Genomic DNA, 20,394 nt, shown 5'->3' on the forward strand with positions numbered 1-20,394 from the left:
CCAGAAAACAGGTCCCAGACCTGTATTATATATCAGGTTAGAATAGTATCTACAAATCCTTATATACAACTTGTAGGGATTTTAATTGTGCTCATAGAGTTAATAAAAGGTGTAATTAGGGGGATAGTAAACATTTGTAGGTAACAACACACCCTTTTACATGAGCAGGGTAACAGTTCAGGTATATGGAGCCTTTTTTTAAATGTATTTAGCATTTTGTTCTACAGCTCTCCAATTTAAACTGTTATATGATCTTAAGGGTCCCGTTACCCTACCGACCAGGAAGTGATTTGAATGACAGACTGGAAGATTAATTGGAGAGGGTAGGGTTGCCACCTTCTTGCTCAGTGGAATCCTGGCAGGGAACGGGGCCATGACAGAGCGGAGGTGGGACAGAAATGCAACGGGGGCGAAGGTATGATATGGTGATCGGTGATTGGCCGGGTACCAATTATAGGAAATCCTGTCTGGTTTTCCTGATTTGGAAAACCAGGCAGGCAGTTTTACCCGGGCTGCCCTTCAAAAAACCGGGCTATCCGGGTCAAAACCGGTCAGGTGTTAACCCTAGGAGAGGGTCAGAATAGAAAGATAAGCACCAAAAATAACAATCTAGCCGCAGAATGTGTGTGCTTTCTGGTTGCTGGGTATCACTGACCTTCATAACCACAATCAGAGATGGATAACAGAAATGCAACTAATTAAAAAAAGAACAAAATGAAATATTAGAAAAAAGGCCAGTTGCTAAATTGTTCTGAATATCAATGTCTTCTTCTCTCTGAGCTAGCTGTCTAGTTGTCTGCATTGTGTTAAGGGGCAAAACACGTGCCTAGGGTTTTTTAAAGGTCTTCAATCAGTCATCCCTTTCCCTCAAACCCACATGACTGCCCATCTGACCAATGGAACTGAACGCTTCCATAATATTAAAGAACTATTGCACAGTATATTATAGTGATGGACATTACAATTACCATGACATTTTCAAAGGTGCCAAGCTTTAATTTGCTTATCCATAGTATTGTGGCACATCCAAACATATACTTATTGGTGTTCAAATGTGATGTGCCTTAATCAGCCATCCATTTACCCAAATCATGCACCTGCCTATCTGGCTAAGGAGACTGCCTCATTCCATATCAGGAAACTATACCTCCTTGCCTGATTGGATAATCAGGTATTGCCGTATAAAGGCCTGCCTATCTATCTGACCAATTACATTGCGGTGTTTGACCAGTACAAATGTTTTGCGTTGGTTTTGCAAAAAATGATTCCGTTATTTTAAAGATGTAACATAAAAGTTGTGGGCAATTTCAGGTACAGCAGGTTTATTGTTAAATAAAGTGATTTTTTTTTTTAATTTGAAATATAGTTCCATTAACACGGTGCTTTTGGAAGCAGGGTATAAAGTCTTGACTAGGTGGTACTTAACGCCAGCTAAAATAGCGAAGATATATATCGCACTTCTAACAACCATTGCTTCCGAGGATGTAGGATGCCAGGCACGATGGGGCATATTTGGTGGACGTGCCCGAGGGTTATTAGATTCTGGAGGAGGGTCTATCAATTAATATTTTCGGTTTTTCAAATTAATCTAAGGCAGCACCCTTACGAAGCCTTAATGGGACTACCTCCTACAAATATCCCGAAAATTCATTGTAAATTGTTGAATCACATATTCTTGGCGGCCAGACAAACAATAGCGAAATGCTGGAAGAGCCCCAATGTCAATTACACTATGTTTAAAAATAAGGTCGATTGGATATACTGTACGTGAATGAAAGGCTTTCGGGGTTGGCCACGGACAGGTTACAGACGATTAACAAAATTTGGCAACCCTGGATTAGGTATAGGTTTAATGGCACAGTCTCGGGTGGCATTTGACGGGTTACGATAGCAGGGCAGTCAGGCACTCTATATGCACTTGATTTCCATACTCAGTCCATGGTAACTGGGTCTCCTCCAGTTGGGTTATGATGACCGTTTTTTTATTTTTTATTTTTTTCCTTTTAGTGTTTTCTGCTTGATTTGTGCTATGATGTTAAACTGTTGACACTATTGTTGAATAGAAAACAGTGGTTCGCATTTATACATAAAATGTAGTTCTGTATCATGGCGGATACCTAACATTCTGTGAATGTATCGGGATTACGTATATTGATGTTAACAGAATGTAATTTGATTTTATATTTCTGTGAGAAACTACACAAATAAAAATATTTTTTAAAAAAAATAAAGTGATTTTTTATAGACCAATACATCCATTACATAAAAGTATACATTTTTGCATATTTTTCTACACTAATTTGTGTTAAATTATTTTTTTTTATGTTCTATGTTTTTTAAGGCTGCTTGTGGAGTCTATGATCTGAAATTTACAGCTGAATATGTGCACACAGATTTAACAAGGCTTTATACAGGATATTAATTCCCGTAATTAAGTGATAATGACATATGTGTGAGAAATTGCATTCAGTTACCCATTATTAAAAGGTTTGGCAGTGATATTTCCTAAGTATGCTTTTCTGTTCCTAACCACATGCAGAAGGTTTTCCCCAGGTAGAAGATGGCACATATAACACTGTGCCATGGTATTAGTATGGGGTGGTGAATGCAAGGCTTTATTATGAAAAAGTAATTGCATTCTTGGGTGACTCAAGCCACCATGCACTTTAATATGCCAGAATATTGCAAACAGGTTGATTTAGCCATCCATTTCTCTCTCTGTATAACCTCCAGTCTTTGTGTAAGACTTGCTGCAGTGTTGACTAACAGAGTTATCTTGACCTGAAAAAGTCTCCAAAGTTTGATACCGCCATAAAAAGTGCATCCAAGGCCGCCCCAGGGTAGTTCAACATGCCACTGGTAAATTGTGATATGTTTTCAGTCACCATTTTGCAGACTTTCTCTTTTAATGATCTTATTCAGACTGCCAGGAGTTCTATTGCCAAAAATAGGGGTTCAAAACCTGGTGGCCAATTGGAAAGTATCAGAGTGTGTATTACTGACCAGGACTTCTGCATGGGGATATTTGTATATTGCCTGTACCCAGACTATGAAACAAGGCCCACATCTAAATCAGTCTAAGACCTTTCATAAGTACCACCATTGTATAATAAGTAAATTACACAATTTTCAATTGCCACTTCTCTTAAATATGCGGAGTATGTAGCAGCAATCCATTTTCTAGAGCTCTAACCCTCTGAGCCCAATAAATGGGTTTCCTGCAGTAACAACATCAGAACTCAATTTCCTAAATGCATTTAGAACAACAGATCAGAACAGTTTTTATCTTAGGCAAAGTGTTCCAAGGCACAACAGAGAAACCTGCAATTGCATTACAATTTACATTGGAAATTATTATAGGCAGGCAGGACCTACTCGGAAGCTGGGGGTAATTTATCAACACTGGGCAAATTTGCCCATGGGCAGTAACCCATGGCAACCAATCAGATTGCTGCATTCATCATTCTACTTGCAGCTGGCTTTAAAAAGCTAATCACTGATTGGTTGCTATAGGTAACTGCCCATGGGCAAATTTGCCCAGTGTTGATAAATGAGCCTTAGTGTGTCTATGAAAATTGTAATTCATCCTGGTCGTGCTATACAGCATCTAGTAGAATTAAATCAAAGGCAACTGGACTTTTAGGGGGTTATTTACTAAGGTCCGAATACCCGAAAAATTTGTGATTTTATTCAATAAAATCAGACTTTTAAAAAAATCATGAATTTTTCAGAATTTATTAAACCCCAAGGGCTAAAAAGACAGAATATAAAAACACGGCATCTCAAACCTGTCGAGGTTGCATAAAAGTCAATGGGAACAGTCCCATTGATTCTTGGTTGTGTCAGGGGTTTCTGGCAATTTCACAATGTTTTTGGAGCTTTCGGGTGAAAACGTTGAAAAACTCTGAGATTTCGGGAAAATTCACGAAAAAATCGTGAAAATCAGAGCTTTTCCCGCAAAGCAAATTTTTGGGAAAATGTAATAATAAATAAGCTTTAAAAACCCGATTAGATCGGAGTTTATAGCAGCCAATATTGAGATAAATTTGGACCTTGATAAATAACCCCCATAGAGTTTTTTTGAAAATGTTTCACCACCCATCTGAGTGGCTTTTTCAATTCAACTGAGTGGTACTGATGCTAAAAAAATAATCTTTAAAATGTGACTGTACATTAAAAATTACCCATCTCAGCCTGTCAGTTAAAGTTTCTAATGCTAATGGACTTCTGCTGCTCAAATATGGCAGCCCCCTCATAGAGGAGCATAGGGTAATGTAAAAGCTTTGAGCAAATACTTTATGGCAATATTATAAGTAGAAAACAAAGCCAATACAATGATAGATGTAAAAATGGTTTAATTTCTAGTGTCGGTATCTCTTTAAGGGTAACACAGTCACAGGCATCCAATCACAGTGGCTCCATTGAACTTCAGTGAGTTGTTGGCTGAAACTCAAAGATGTGTGAAAGTGTGACCCAGTCACAATGGTACCATGATTCTCATTGAATCTTTCAATATATGATTATAAAATATATAATATAATTACCTTCCAGCTAGAATCCTCCCTGACCTCTATTATTTAACCTCCTGGAATGATAATTTCCTTTACTGTATGCTGACTAGTGCCTGAAGTGTAAAGACCAGAAATGCTATCACACTAGTTCCAAAGGTTTTCTTGAAATCAATATAGGGCCTCGCTCCAAATGGATGTCCTGTCTAAGAACTGATTGGTCAATTAAAAGATCACCATGTCAGTGTGTCAGACATTATAACACAAAGTCAGCTTATCAAATGTCGGTAATTGCACAGAAATAAATGTATTTCTAAATATCTCCCACACGTATGGTAAAGTCGGGATTCAATTTGAAAGCTTTGTTTTTATTTTCTGCTTTAATTGCAGATTTGCTAATTGAAAAAGAATTACTCAACTGGTAGATATAACAAATGGCTTTATTAAGACGCCCAAATATAACATTTGCACAACAGCATTCTCATTAAAAAATGTAAAAGTTATTTGTAAGTATTAATGCTATTGAAAGCAGTTTGAAATTCATATAATAAACACTTACGATGGAGGATGTGGTTCACATGGGCCATATATATTTATGCCAAATGCAGACAAATAACTTTCTTTTAAACCTATTTTACCCAGCACAGGAATTTAAATATTATGTCAGTAGCCCTCTATGGGAGCATTCCAATATTCTTCCCTATATTATCCTATATTGATGCCTACCCATGCATGTTGCCATTTTTAAATACATCCCTACTGTATTTCAAGAGGATTATCTCTTTTAAATCGAAATAAAACACGTTTGTGATTGAATATATCCTAGCTAAGATGATAGCACAGCTAAGAGAAATATGTCCATCACCTATCAAGGTTTAAGCAGGGTATGCAGAAGTTTGTTAATCTAATACATGAGAATTATTGGGAACATTTAGGGGCAGATTTTTCAAGAGTCGAAGTGAATTCGAAGGAATTTTCGAAGTACAAAAACTGGAAATTCAAAGTAATTTTTTGGATACTTCGACCATCGAATAGGATACTACGACGTAGAATTTACTTAGATTCGAAGTAAAAATCGTTCGAATATTCGATAATCGAAGTACTGTCTCTTTAAAAAGACTTCAAATTCAATACTCCTCCAAATTAAACCTGGCGAAGTGCTATGTCAGCCTATGGGGACCTTCGAGAGCAGTTTTCTAAATCTTTAGAGGTCGAAGGAAAATCCTTCGATCGAACGATGAAATCAGTCGAAACGTTCGGTTTAATCGTACCATCGAACGGTTTTACTTCGAGCATTCGAGTCTATCTTCGATATTCGAAGTTGAAGTATTTTAATTCGATGGTTGAATTTCGAAGTATTTTTTACTTCAAAATTCGACCCTTGATAAATCTGCCCCTTAATCACTGGTTTTATATCTGTTTGTTCATGTTTAAGGGGCAGATTACACATTGAATAAAAATCCTTCGCTCACACGCTAAAATAGTTTGAATCGTTTGATTCGAATGATTTAGTCGGTTGATTCGAATGATTTAATTGTTCGATTCAAACTATTTAATCGTTCGATCAAACAATTTTTATTCGATCGTAGGATTGCCAAATTCGGTGAAAAAACTTGGAATTTATATTCCAATTCGAAGTTATACAATTCGGTGGTCGAATTTTGAAGTTTTTTGTACTTCAAAATTCGACCCTTGATAAATCTGCCCCTAAGAGTTTGTATTCTTCAGTCATACAGAACATCTGGTGATATTATGTCAAACTTTCCTTGTCCTGAGAGTTTAGTTGTGTAGAGATTGCCATATCATTTTATAGAATATAACCATATGTTTTTATTGTATATCATCATCTTTTAAGGCTATAGAGAAACTGAGCTGGAAAGTCAGGCAGTTATAGTACAAAACTTCTATCGCTAGAATAAATAGTGACAGATTCCAATTAAAATAATTTTAAAGCTGAAGGGAAATTAAACTTTTTCTCTTGCACCTTTAAACAATCTTCCGATCTTCCAAGTAAACATGAAACGTAATTTAAGAAAACAAATATTTACTTACAATGTTCGAATCTTGGGCATATGGTTGAAACTCGTAAGTGGTATGCGCGTGATGTTGTTGTTGTTGAGGGTGCTGCAGATGGGAGAAAAAAAAGAGACGGTTTTATTTCTGCAACAAAAGACAGGTAGGATTTATCTGAACAAAAGATTGAAATTGATAAACTTTTTTTTTTTCAAGTTAAACGACTATGTAAGTATAATTAAGCTTAGGACTTTGAACTGATTAGAACTAGCTCTGTGAACCGACAAGAACAACACTTGCAAGGCCAGATGTTCCATAACTGGGAGTAGGTGAAATAAAACAAAGATGATAAATAATGGGATGCTAGAAAATAATAAACAGTAGATGGAACAGATATGCATGTTGACAAACAGGTCGAGAACAATTTGTGAACTGTCTGGGGAGTCATTTTAATTCCAATGTAACTGACATCCACACATACATTTATGGAGATTATTACTTGGCTGACATGACTCTGTAACCAAGAGTGAGTAGCACAGATTGTATCAAAACAAGGACTAGACAAATAACAACCTATTCTATAACAATTTACTAAAACTTGGAGAAAAAAATGTCAATGATGTGATATGTTTAACAATGCTTGTGTCAGCAGTGTCACGTTCCAATCACAAGGTAAACCGACACATGAAACAGATTCATTTACACTAATAGCACTTGCCTGTATTTCTCAGTGTTGGGTACTCCAAAACAAATATAAATTGCATAGCACATCAGTTCAACATACATTTGAGTGTTTGTGTGTCAGTATTGAAGTCATAAAAAAAATGTACTGAACACTTGAGAAGAAGCACGATAACACAATGCCCAATGTCCTCTAAGCCTAATTTTAAGATAGTTTAGTCAGCTGAAGTATTTTTTATTAGTTCTCAAACTGAAAGTTGGTCCCTGCTAGGACCTTCCCAAATAGGGGAAAGCCTGAAGAAATCTGGGGCTTGAAATCAATACTTTACCCTACAACTGGGGTAACTAATTCTGAGCCTCATTATAACTTGACTTAATCTTTGTAGACTGTACTTTTTATTGTTATAATATTTTGTGGGGTTTCAGATACACTAAAACAAGTTAGCTTGTACTCAGTATGTCCCTTGGTTTTCACTAATTTTTAAAACCATTAGGCGGGGGTGCAATGAGGCTGTGACCACAAAATACATATAGACAAATACAAGAGTCCTCTGCACTCAACCCATTATCAATATATTTAAGAGACATTTTGTGCATACTGCTACTGAAAAATGCCTTACCCTTTAAACAAAACAGGGATTGTTTGTCCATATGTTGCAATATATTTAAGCTGGCCAACTACGTCAAAGTCATCCCATATCTGGCCAGTCCTATGCTCAATTTTCATCTGATTCATTAAGAATTCTGATGCTTCGTTATATATTTTACAAAGGGACTAAGTTTTACCTGCAACTTACTTGCTGCTTTCAAAGTAAAACTGGCTGCCCTTTTATTAGACACCAGTGGGATCACCTGACTATAGCTGGGAAGGGTGGGAGCTACAACATAGAGCTGGTCACTGCTCCTGTATAAACTATAACAAACAAGTGAAAGTTGTGCCCACCACAACTTTGGCCAGCTTAAATATATTGCAATATATGGACAAACAATCCCTGTTTTGTTTAAAGGGTAAGGCATTTTTCAGTAGCAGTATGCACAAAATGTCTCTGTCTTAAATATATTGATAATGGGTTGAGTGCAGAGGACTCTTGTATTTGTCCCTTGGTTTCAACATGGGTAACTGTCTGTGTGCATTATCATCTTGCAGCTTTAAAACATGGACCATCCTCCTGGTTTAATGGTGTTTTGCCCATGACATAAAATAGCTATCATAACAGCTGTTTTTCAGATCAATATTATATTATTTCATTCATAGTATCTGCTTTATTTCAACACATATATTTGCTATGAAATTGCAAAGGACAGCTGTCGCCAGGGACCTGAAAATTTGCATGTGCCGTCTTTCACGTAAAAGGCCCTTTTTTTCCCCTTACTAAATCTTTTATTACAGTACAGCAATATTAATATCCAGAAATAGCTTCAAAAGTTCTGTGCTCTCTTTTAGGCTTTGAATGAACATGATTGGTAGGAATATTAAAGAAATGAATTTCTACATATGCCAGCGATTATTTCTGGAATAAGAAATGAAAAAGAGCTGAATAACGGTTAGAAAAGCAATAAAGTGCTTTTATTATTAACTATCAATTGCTTAATAATAGATAGTCTAATCATACGATAGTATTGTAATGAAAATGAGAGTTATACTAAAGATGTTCCCTCTATACAGAACACCATGATACAAGGCAACAGCCATGTGCAAGAAGACCTGATTTATGCTTTTGCACACTGCCCTGCAGGTTGCTCTTTATAGCACTGTGCATATATAAAATGGAGCACAAAAAGCTGTAATTTAATCTAAATAAAGATCAGTGCCAACACTGTTTTTTAGGGCCAGGCATGCACACACGGCCAACAGCAATGGAAGGGAGAGCAATGGAGGGGAGGGTGGGGTGAGTGATGGAGGGGAGAGTGATGGAGGGGACGGAGGGGAGAGTAATGGAGGGAGGGATGAGCGACGGAGGGTGTCAGGAGGGAGGGAAGAGTGACGGAGGGAAGGGGTAATCGACGGAGGAGGGAGGGTGACAGGTGCGAGGGGAGAACAAAGGAGGGGTGGGTGACAGATGGAAGGAAGGGGTGTAAGATTGAGGGGTGCGAACATGGACTAAAGGTAGAAGACAATTTTAGAGGTAGCTGCCCAACGCCCCCCTATCATTGCGCCATAGGCAGCTGCCTCTTTTGCCTACCCCTAATTCTACCCCTGCTGTATTCAGAAAGGCTGGTGGCACATGGGTGCTCCATGGAATGTCCTCTAGCTTTTTTATATATCTTTTTTTATTAGAGTTGTCATTTTTGTTACAAAAACTGTAATACACTCTTTTCAAGGTTTTTCATATTATACGCAATACAAAAAATGCAAAAAATTAACATATAAAAAGAATTAGTAATGAAAATACAGTTTTGTTCATACAAAAATAAAATAATAAACGTATAACTTTAAATCAAACTTGTTGCCCATTTTTCTTTACCTTTATTAAGTTCTGTCAATGTTTTTTATTGTGTAGCCCTGATCTATTAAGACACCAACATCAGTGAATAGTAAGTAGTTGGATCTTTGGGGTACCCAGCTTTTCCATATCCTTACAACCAATTAGATAAAAATGATCTAAGATTATCCACCCTATGCCGAAAGAGAAGATAAAACTGAGACCTGAACTGATGGCCCAAGGTGCCCAAGGTTGTCCCTGATAGAAAGGAGGTACATTTTTCATTCATCATTATAGCAGTTATACGTGCTTTTAATTTTGGTATTGAAAGTTGTGGAGATTAAGCAATTAATTGTTTGGCTGCTGTAAAAATAAATGTGATTAAGTTTCTGGAATTATCATTAATATTGGGTATCCAATTGTTAAATAAAGCTATCCATGGGTCTTTCCGAATATTAATCTGAGTAATAGAGTCAATTATTCCAAAGACTCTTGACCAAAATCTCTGTACTAAAGGGCATTGCCACCATATATGGGCCATCGTTCCTTCTCCACCACAATTCCTAAAACAAGCTGAGGGTTGGGAAGAGAACATTTTATGTAGACGAGAGGGAGTTAAGTACCATTGGGTAAGGACCTTGTAAGAAGTTTCAACTTGACCTAAATTAATGGTCAAGTTGAAACCTCTTACAAGGTCCTTACCCGATGGTACTCTAGCTTAATTCATTCAGTAATTCCCTTTAGATTCTGCCCCTGTATTCCATCTCTCTGTCTATCTATCAGAAAAGAAACTACAAAGAATACAAAATGTCGAGTTGGTTCCTATATAGCCTTGAAAAACACAGCGGCAGACTACCAGAAATACACCTGTACAGTGTAGCGGTATTCTAAGATGATGAAATAAACATCATTTTACTGCACACTGATATACTCACTGTCATGCTCAAGGTTTTATACAACCTTACTCACAAGAGCTTATGAACGAGCACAAACGCAAGTGCAAAATGCAACTGCAATACATTTTTTTACCCACAATGCTATTTTATTTTTTTTTACAAAATTGTAACTTTTATGTAACCTTTATAGACACATATTACAATTTATTTTGTTAGATGTTGCCACTAGTTAATTCCAACCCAAAAACTGTTCCTTTACCCGACGATAATGCCAGGCTTCGCTTGTGTCAATCTGTGCGCTTTACTCTACAAAGCTCTATTATTTACTCTACAAAGCTCGTTATTTAACGATGCATAAGTGATTCATAATATGTCATAACATTCTGAAAATATGCACTGCATCGCCTAATACTGAACGCTATTAAAACATATCTATAGTATAGTCTTTATTTTGACATCTCAAAGATTTTCTAAATTACAATCAAGTTATGTGAAATGTAGTTAATGGAGCGAAGACATTAGCATCGTTAAATGTGATTTGCCTTCGGAACAGTCAAGAATAGCATCATTTTCTATTATATAACTCTCTGTCCCCCGAATATTCATAATTTCTAAATGTATTTCAGATATTTTTCCCAAAGATGAGTAATTTTACGGAATACTATTTTACAAGCAAAGACATGACTATTCTTTTAAAAAATGAATATACATATGTAATTTATATCACATGACTGAAACCTGTGTATTATAAAAAAAATATATAAACCTTGTTGCCAACAAGGGAATTCTTTAATTGATTTGTCCACCTTGAGGTTGGTCTGATCATTAGGCCCTCAGGCCAATGGTTGCTGCTATGGTGGTTATCCATCAACTCACAAATGCAGTCTTTGATCCAAATGGAGAATTAAACCTGCATGATCAACATCTGGCTGATTTTCTGAAAGGTTTTGGTCAGGTAGGCCCCATAAACAGGCAGATAATCCGCCAAATAGGTCTAAAGGGGCTGAATCAGCATCTTAAACCTGCCCGTGTATGGCCACCTTACCATAAATTTGACTTTCCATTTTCATGGCGAAATGCAAATAAGAACAGATGACAGATAAACATTTACTTCAGCTGTAATGTAAGCTATTTAAAATAAATAGGTAGAAAATATAAACTAATAGTTGTATCTAAACTAGGACACATACACTTTCAGCTCTCATTAGTCACAGCTTCTTACAAGCCACAGAAATATATTCCATTTCATTTTACAAGGAATAAAAAGTCTTCTGCTGGAAAATGTAACAATGGTTCTATGAGCAAAAGATTTCTGGGTCTCAATTCTTTCTCTTGACACACTAACAATGGTAGCGGAATAGTCTGTCTATATGCTGCTTCTCATTAGAGTGGCATAAATGCATGACTTAATAAAGAAAAGAAGGGGGGGAGAATAGCTGAGGATCACACCGGTGCCAGATGAATATGAATGAAGATTGCTAGATATACAAGGCATTACAGCAACTAATTAGAAGAGCGAATTTGCAATGAAGAGACTTTTCAAGATAAATTATTCTCAGTGGGAGAAGAAATTAGCTGAGAGAAATGAAACATAATCGTTTTGATGCCAGTGTTTAGCTATTTTTTTTCCACATAGATACTTGGACGGGCAAAGGAGTGGTCATTAATGGACTCTTAAAAGGCAAATTCATCAAAGGTTGAAAATTGTATTAATTCTTTAATTCTGTTTGTCAGTTTCTTTTTTCATAAAAAAAAATCTGAATCTCAAAACTGGCAAGATCCATAAAAAATGGTTTCATCATCGGTTTTTTTAAATTAATTCTTTTTATCAATCCATACTCAAGTATGCTCAGAAGTTGTTGAAAATTCTTACGTTTCCTCTAAATGCGATGTGAGTTTCGTGCTCAAAAAACCTCAAACAACTGATTATCAATAACTTCAAATTTGATAGCTGAGAAACAAAAGCACAAAATCAAGCAGAATTTTAGAATTTTGATAAATATTCCCCCTAATAACCATTATGAAAATGCTATTCTGTTTTTAAAACAGCAGATACAAATTAAATCAGAACTTAAATCTCTTAGCTCTATAATCTCTCTATGTAAGGTATGTGAGTTTGGTAACAACTATTGTTAAGAAGTCCCACCCATCAGCAGATGCAAGTGACTGGAGCACACAAAAGCTACATCGGCATAGAAACACTGATAACACACAAAGAGACTTTTGTAGGACATAGTTCTGTAAAGCACTGGATGTTAACTAAAATGATTATTGTAATTTAGCCATTATCAGACATCTTTAAGTTTCTAAAGCCGTTTTCGGAGAGAAATTTGTGAAGCTTGTGCACTGAAGAACATTTTAAGAATGTATTGCCAGTTCACATATTTGCCATTACTGAGAATAATTTCAAAATGGCATGCCAGTTACACAAGAAAGTTTACATTTAGAGATGACATAGACCATGATTGGGTAGAAGGCACCTTGGGGGCCCTGACTGATGCTCAATATCTGTGTTTTGTGCAGCACAGATTATCTCATGGTTTGGGGAAATCCATACACTGCTTTCCTAGCTGCAGAGTTTTGGCATTTGATAATTGTTGCAATATTTTTTGAATAGTCAATGACAAAATGAGAAAAGAAGAAAAACTCATCTAAGTGCTTTGCCTTATATGAGATTTGTTTCCATTCATTCACATGAGAGTCCTTTAAATTCATTTACATGAGATTTGTATAATTAATTTCATGCATTACATTTTTAAGTTACAGGAAGGAATATTATATGTTTATCAGAATTAGAACAATCTAGTTGGTATAGTACTATATCTTTTTTCAGCTATGAAGGAGGAATCAAAATTAGGCTGTGATTCTGAAATAGTGAGAACGCCAATGGTTTCTAATCTCTATTTCTCTCTATAAATGCAACAGAAGTGCTTAACATATCACTAGATAGATAGATAGATGGATAGATAGATAGATAGATAGATAGATAGATAGATAGATAGATAGATAGATAGATAGATAGATAGATAGATATGTAATTGTATATATAGATATATCTATGCAAATATTATATTGTGTTGCATTATAACATAGAGCTTAATTTTTAGAATTTCTATTTTTTCTTCTGTAAATGTGGATTAGCAGCTCCTGCTTTATCAATCTTCCCAATGAATAAAAAGACAATACAATAAATAATATTGGGTCCTTTGCAGCCATAATGAATGCATTAACTGTTAATTTGCCGGGCTGTAATAAGAATTGGTTCTAGAAATCCCCCTTTTATAGGTTATTGTTTTCATTACCTGTATAATAAATTAATGTGCTGCTCCTAGCGATAAACACATCTCAGTGCACATTAGAAAGCAATATGCATGCAATACATTTAAATTACAGTTTTCAGAGATCAATGGATTCTGCGGACTGCATCGTTGCTGGGTACCAATCAGCTGTAGATTTAAAAATTCACCCAATATGCATGAGAAACTTTAAGTCGAAATGCAAACATAAATGCTATATCTACTGTAAATCTAGGAATGTCTGAAATTTTAATAAAACAGGAACATCGAAGAATGTAAAATCTTCAGACTGCATCACAGATTAGAAATGAATGCAAATATATACCGCAGTCAGTATGGTCTGAATAAACTGCCAGTGGCAATGGAAACAGAATATTCAGTTCTTAAATTATATTAAGGCATCTGCTTTTTCCCAACGCGAATCAGGGTTGATTTGCCAGGCGCATTTCTACTGCTGCAGGGATATCAAGAGACAGTAACATTTAAGGGAAAAGAATAAAGATGGCCTTAAATAGCCAACCTCTCAATATGAGTGGGCAAATTAAACAAAATATTCACAACATTGCAGAGAAGAATTTCTTCCTTAACTTACCGTATGACTAGTACTCCTATTATAAAATAACCATTTATGCAATAAACATGGCATAATACTGGCATGGAAGGAAAGATAACTTATTTCAGTTTTATTATACAAGTATGGGACCAGGTTAGAGATCTATCTGTAATTTGATGCTCCATACCTAAAGTCTACGAATGAAAAAAATAATAATTTAAACATTAATTCAACCCAGTAGGGTTCTTTTTCCCTCAAATATGGGTTTAAGAAGCTTAGCTACCATCAAGTACAAAGTCCTGCTTTATTATTACAGAGAAAAGGATAATAGATGCCATACCTGCAATAGGAAATTTTATATCCACTTAGAAGTTTTTTTGTTTCTTCAGGTGTTAAAAATAAGTAGATTATTTTTAATATAGCAGCACATACCATTCATGATGTTCAGCTAAAAATGTATCTACTCACATGAATGAATATATATAAGTATATATAGTTTAAGACTGATTAAAACTGATTGAAAAAAATCTAAAAAGCGGAGATTATACATTTTACTTACCAAGGAGAGTATCCCGTTTCAAAGACAGATAATTTTGCTGCTATCTCTACATCTTTACATCTTTCAATCTTGGTGCAATGCCCGCTATTTTAATAACTAGACTGCCACTGGATAGGTCGGTTATAAGTCACATGATGGTAAAAATTTAAATATTGTTGGCGCATGACTGTATTGCTGCTGCATTATGACAATTTCTCGCAAACTGTGTCTCTTTCTGGTTTTCGTGTGCTGAATTATCAAGAACTTGCAACTATATATTATACTTATGACTATGGGCAATAAATTTGACATCGTTTATGGTAAATGTCCCCATCTAATAATGTCAAGTTTTAGCAAAGGGCTAATTTAATTTTCACTTGCTTCTGCAATCTGGAATGTCTTCAGATTAGCGTTGCAGTCCTACTTTTGCACTAGGATGGATCTGGGGATAAGGGATGACTAGATGCTCCAATAGCAATAGAAAAATAAAATGAAGGACTTTAATAGTCCTAATAGTTAATTTAAGGACTATAATAGTCATTTAGGGACTGTAACTAATAATAGTTACACAAAGACAACTTTTGCAAGTAGAGTTTGATTTGATTAGCTTTAGGACAGGCTTTCTCAATTCTCCTATTATGACTTGTTCTTTGGAATTAGACCTATGTACGGCTTGAGGAAGACATCAGCACAAGAGTTTTATTACATGATACCTTAAAACAACCGCATTGCAGTAAACTAAAGATTTCGTTAGAGAATTATGACACATGTAAGGACAAAATTACAAGGTTTATACTGGAATTAGATTGAGATGTTGCCCTTTCATCCTTTGACCACCCTCATTTCATTTAAATAGAAAACTAGAATTTCCCGAAGAAATTAGATTCTGTTCAAGAGAGTATAACTCATTTTTGTACTAGGACTTTACTACTAAATGGAAGACCCATAAATATATTACTACTTTTGCAGCAAAAACTTATGGTAGGTGCTTAATGCCTCTCTATTATTCTGACCTTTAAATGTCTCTAATTTTAATGATTTAAAAATATCCGTGAACATATCAACAGTTTAGCTTGGAATCTTGTTTTTTCAGATATAGTTCTAAGAAAGTAATTTTTATTTTGCTGACTGAATGCAAAAGAACTCTGTGTTTTATCGGTGTAACCATCTAGTCCTTCAGCGTAGATGGAATCAAAATTCAGTCTGTTAATGAAAATAAATTAAGACCATATAAAGCTCGACAATGTCAACCGAGCCCAAAATATTAAAATGAGAAAATAAGCTATCTAGTTTCTCTATATTTTGACTGTAATACATTTTATTTCAGCAGAAGAAGTAAAGTCATAATACAAATATTAGTTCTTATCTTTTCATTAGATGAACATTTAGTTCTATTTCTGCAAATGGTAGAAAATCAGCAAAAAGAATGAGCTGTACATTTATAATTGACAACGTATGCCTTCAAAATTCATTATTAACAAAAAAGTGAAACAAGGTACGTTTGCACATCTGTTTAGATCAAAGTGTGAGATGAGTATACATTATATTAATAATTTGAATGTTAGTGACTGATCTCATGTTATTATCTTTCTTTAAATTTTAGGCAAAAAAAGTAATAACAATAATAATATTAATAAGTGAACTAAATTTCAAATGTCAGACATTCCAACATAAAATGTAGAGTGTGTGTCTGGTCACCAGAGAATATGATAAAATATTTCTGAAATTTGATTGAATATGAACATGAATATGGTTGTACATACAGTTAGGAATATCAAGAATCCATAATACAAATTTGTTTAGAACCCACTAAAAAATGTTGAAAATGCACATAATAACAAATATTTGCCTTCTACAATTTAAATACATAGGTATTTGGGTTTATTTTATAAACATAAACCATTATTTTATTTTAAAACCTCTTTTATTGCTGGTATTGAACTTTAAGCTGTTGCCACTTTTGCCTCAAAAAGTAAGAGCATCTGGTGGCCATAATTGGTTTACCAATTCAACATTGTCATTTCATTAATGACTTTGAATATCATATTGGTATCATATGTTGGTCTCAAGGTGAACATTGGTAATGAAGATGGTAGAACCTTAGTTTCTCTAATATCGATGAATAACCTGTGAAATGCTAAATGTGCAGGACTGCATTTAGCATTTGTACGATCTTACTTCTTTTCTTATTAACACTCTTGTCTATAGCTGTCAATGCATGGGAAACAAAAACCTGCTCACTCTGTCCTTTTAGACTAATTGCAGCTTGTTTGGCCCATGCAAAGAGTCCACTAACAGACCTGTCTGAATGATATATGACTAAAAAGCTGAAAACTGTATTGGCGCATTGATGCCGTCTCCAGGAGCAGTGATCAAATCAGTCCAATTTAGCTTAGCACATGGGTGGCCAAATTAGGTCCAAAGAAGAGGATCTGGAAGTGTATGGTCAGCTGAACTCTTTCTCGCATTCTCTACATGAATACAGTTACTAATGCTTACACTTTGTCTAATGTAGAATAGAAAAGTCAGAGAAAAGTTCTATTCTATAATATATTTATTAATGAACTAGTAATGAAACTTGTTGGTGAGGTTTGAAAAAAAGTCAATATGGGCTGGTGCTTCATATTAATTCTGCTTAATTGTCTACAGGTCTCACACTTAATAAGGTATGCAACGTACATAATACAATCAATTAGAATTTGTAAGCACAGTATTCTAACTCCAGAGTGTTTTTACACTCAATGCCTTACACAAATATTTAAAATATGTCATTCATGTTATAAAATCTGAACCAACTGGGACTGGTCAATGAATACAAGTAATTAAGTAAACTATTTATACATGGTCAAAGAATATGCCAAAAATAAGAGCAAACTTCCACAGTGATTCCAAATCCCAATTATATTGTTTCATGGAAAATGGCTAGAAATATTTAAATGATACCTGCTAATTATTGTTTGACAAGTAAGAAATAGTATTGTGGTTGGCATTTAAGGTTGGGATTGGAAAAATAATGCTTTAATTATTTAGCTGCCCTATGTTAAATTCCTCACTCTAGGTTAATTTCATATTAATAAAATGACTAAGTTTTTCGTAAACTGTATAATAATTGTCATAAATATTTCTTTGTAAGGTAAAGGGCTGTATACTGTCTAAAAATGAATCAATGACATTACTAAAAGACCTGTTGTTTTTATTTTTCAGAACAGTTTGGAATTTCAACACAGTTATATAAATAACATAAGAATAACATGGAAAAGAGAAAACGGATATAAGGGAAACCTATGTATAAACTATAAAATACACCTGCCATATAAAATCACTATAGAAGAATACAGGTATGGGACCTGTTATCCAGAATTCTCTGGACCTGGGGTTTTCTGAATAACTAATCTTTACATAATTTGGATCTTCATACTTTAAGTAAGTTATTAATTATAGTGTAAATGCCAAAAATTTGAATTTTTAGTGGGAAAAAAACCTCAAATGGATGGAGAAAGGCCAAAAATCCGGCATCTAAAACCTACCGCGGTTGTATATAAGTCAATGGCAGACGTCCTTATCCTATTTGAAAAAGCCTATCAGAAAAATTCAGGCTTTTCAATCGATTTTTTGGTGTTTGCTTTTTTTTTAATAATAAATAAGGTGACATTGTGGATTCTAGTTTGGTCAGACTTTTTTTTTAGAATACTCCTGAAAAATTTCGTGATAAATATGACCCTAAGTCTACTATAAAATCATGTTAACATAAAATAAACACATTAGGCTGATGTTGCTTCCAATAAGGATTAATTATATTGTAGTTTGGATCAAGTACAAGGTACAGGTATAGGATCCCTTATCCGGAAACCCAATATTCAGAAAGCTCCGAATTACGGAATGGCTGTCTCCCATAGACTCCATTTTATCCACATAATCCACATTTTTAAAAATGATTTCCTTTTTCTCTGTAATAATAAAACAGTAGCTTGTACGTGATCCAAATTAAGATATAATTAATCCTTATTGGAAGCAAAACCAGCCTATTGGGTTTATTTAATGTTTAAATGAATTTCTAGTAGACTTAAGGCATGAAGACCCAAATTACAGAAAGATCCGTTATCCGAGGTCCTGAGCATTCTGGATAACAAGTACCATACCTGTACTGTTTTAATAATAATAACTGTTTAATAATGCTTTAACTACAGTATGTTAGGTAATTAAATTCACTATTATAGGCAATGCATGTGGTATGAAGACAACAGATTCAATTCTTTTGGTTCACCGCATACCAGACATGATGTAAAATATTTCCTCTAACACAACTATCCAAAATGCCGCAATGCCGCAATTCCCTGCAATGAGATCATCGTCTGCACTGTACCGCTGCATACGTGCTTAGTTTATAAAGTCATTGACCGCACCCTTCTTTGCCTGCACCGCCGACTTCAAGGTCATCAGCACAACTACAAACTCATAGTTATTCCATATAAAAAAAGGTTTTCAAAATGAATGAAAACATTCCGAACATGGCGTAAGCAAACTAAAAAATGTGTGCGGTGTGACACTTTATAATTTACTAACGATATATTAACTATGGATTAGTTATTTTGTGTAATTGCCAGTGCCTACTGTTACTTGGTAATGTAAAAAAAGAATCCGGTAAGCTGTTTTAGAGCAGAAAAACCAAGTGATGATCACGTTATATTGTGCAATATAGCGATGTATTTCTAGAGTCTCATCTACAATAAGCAGAAGATCAGCATTGTCTTATGAATTTTCAAAAATTGAGCTGATTACATGGCAACATACTACAACTCTGCTACGATTTCTACATTTTTCAAAACTATACATTATAGATATAATTTAGCTGCCTTGAGGTCCATTTTACCTACAACTCTCTCAGCAGAATATTCAATGTTAATGCCTCAGTGTTGCCATTCATTCCAGAAACATATTTTTAACTCCATATACTCAACAAGACATAGTTTAGGGTATATGACTTAAGCAAGAGCAAGTGTCCTTAGTAAGGACCCAGCAAACACAGGGACATTGGGAACCATCAAACTATTTACATAGGTATCTTTATCAGAAACCTGTTATGTAGAAAGTTCTGAATTACAGAAAGGCTGTCTCCCATAGACTCCATTTTATCCAAATAATTCAAATTTTTAAAAATGATTTCCTTTTTCTCTGTAATATTAAAGCAGTGCCTTTTACTTGATCCCAACTAAGATATAATTAATCCTTATTAGATGCAAAACCAGCCTATTGGGTTTAATTAGGGGCAGATTTATCAAGGGTCGAAGTGAATTCGAGGGAATTCTAAAAAATTAGAAATTCGAAGTCATTTTTTGGATACTTCGACCATCGAATAGGATACTACGACTTCGATTCGAAGTAAACTAGTTTGAATATTTGACCATTCGATAATCGAAGTACTGTCTCTTTAAAAAAACTTCAACTTCAATACTTGACGAAGTGCTATGTTAGCCTATGGGGACCAT

General features: G+C 34.9%; 1 protein-coding gene across 1 annotated transcript in view; it reads right to left on the minus strand.

Annotated features, from left to right (window-relative positions):
* Positions 1–20,394, minus strand: part of LOC108712410 (slit homolog 3 protein) — a 443,629-nt gene that overhangs the window by 128,634 nt on the left and 294,601 nt on the right. The window contains exon 7 of the mRNA XM_041588752.1: positions 6,561–6,632. Coding sequence (XP_041444686.1) covers positions 6,561–6,632 — 72 coding nt within the window. The remainder of the gene's footprint in view (positions 1–6,560; positions 6,633–20,394) is intronic.

Source organism: Xenopus laevis, chromosome 3S, assembly GCF_017654675.1.
Source record: "Xenopus laevis strain J_2021 chromosome 3S, Xenopus_laevis_v10.1, whole genome shotgun sequence".
NCBI lineage: Eukaryota > Metazoa > Chordata > Amphibia > Anura > Pipidae > Xenopus > Xenopus laevis.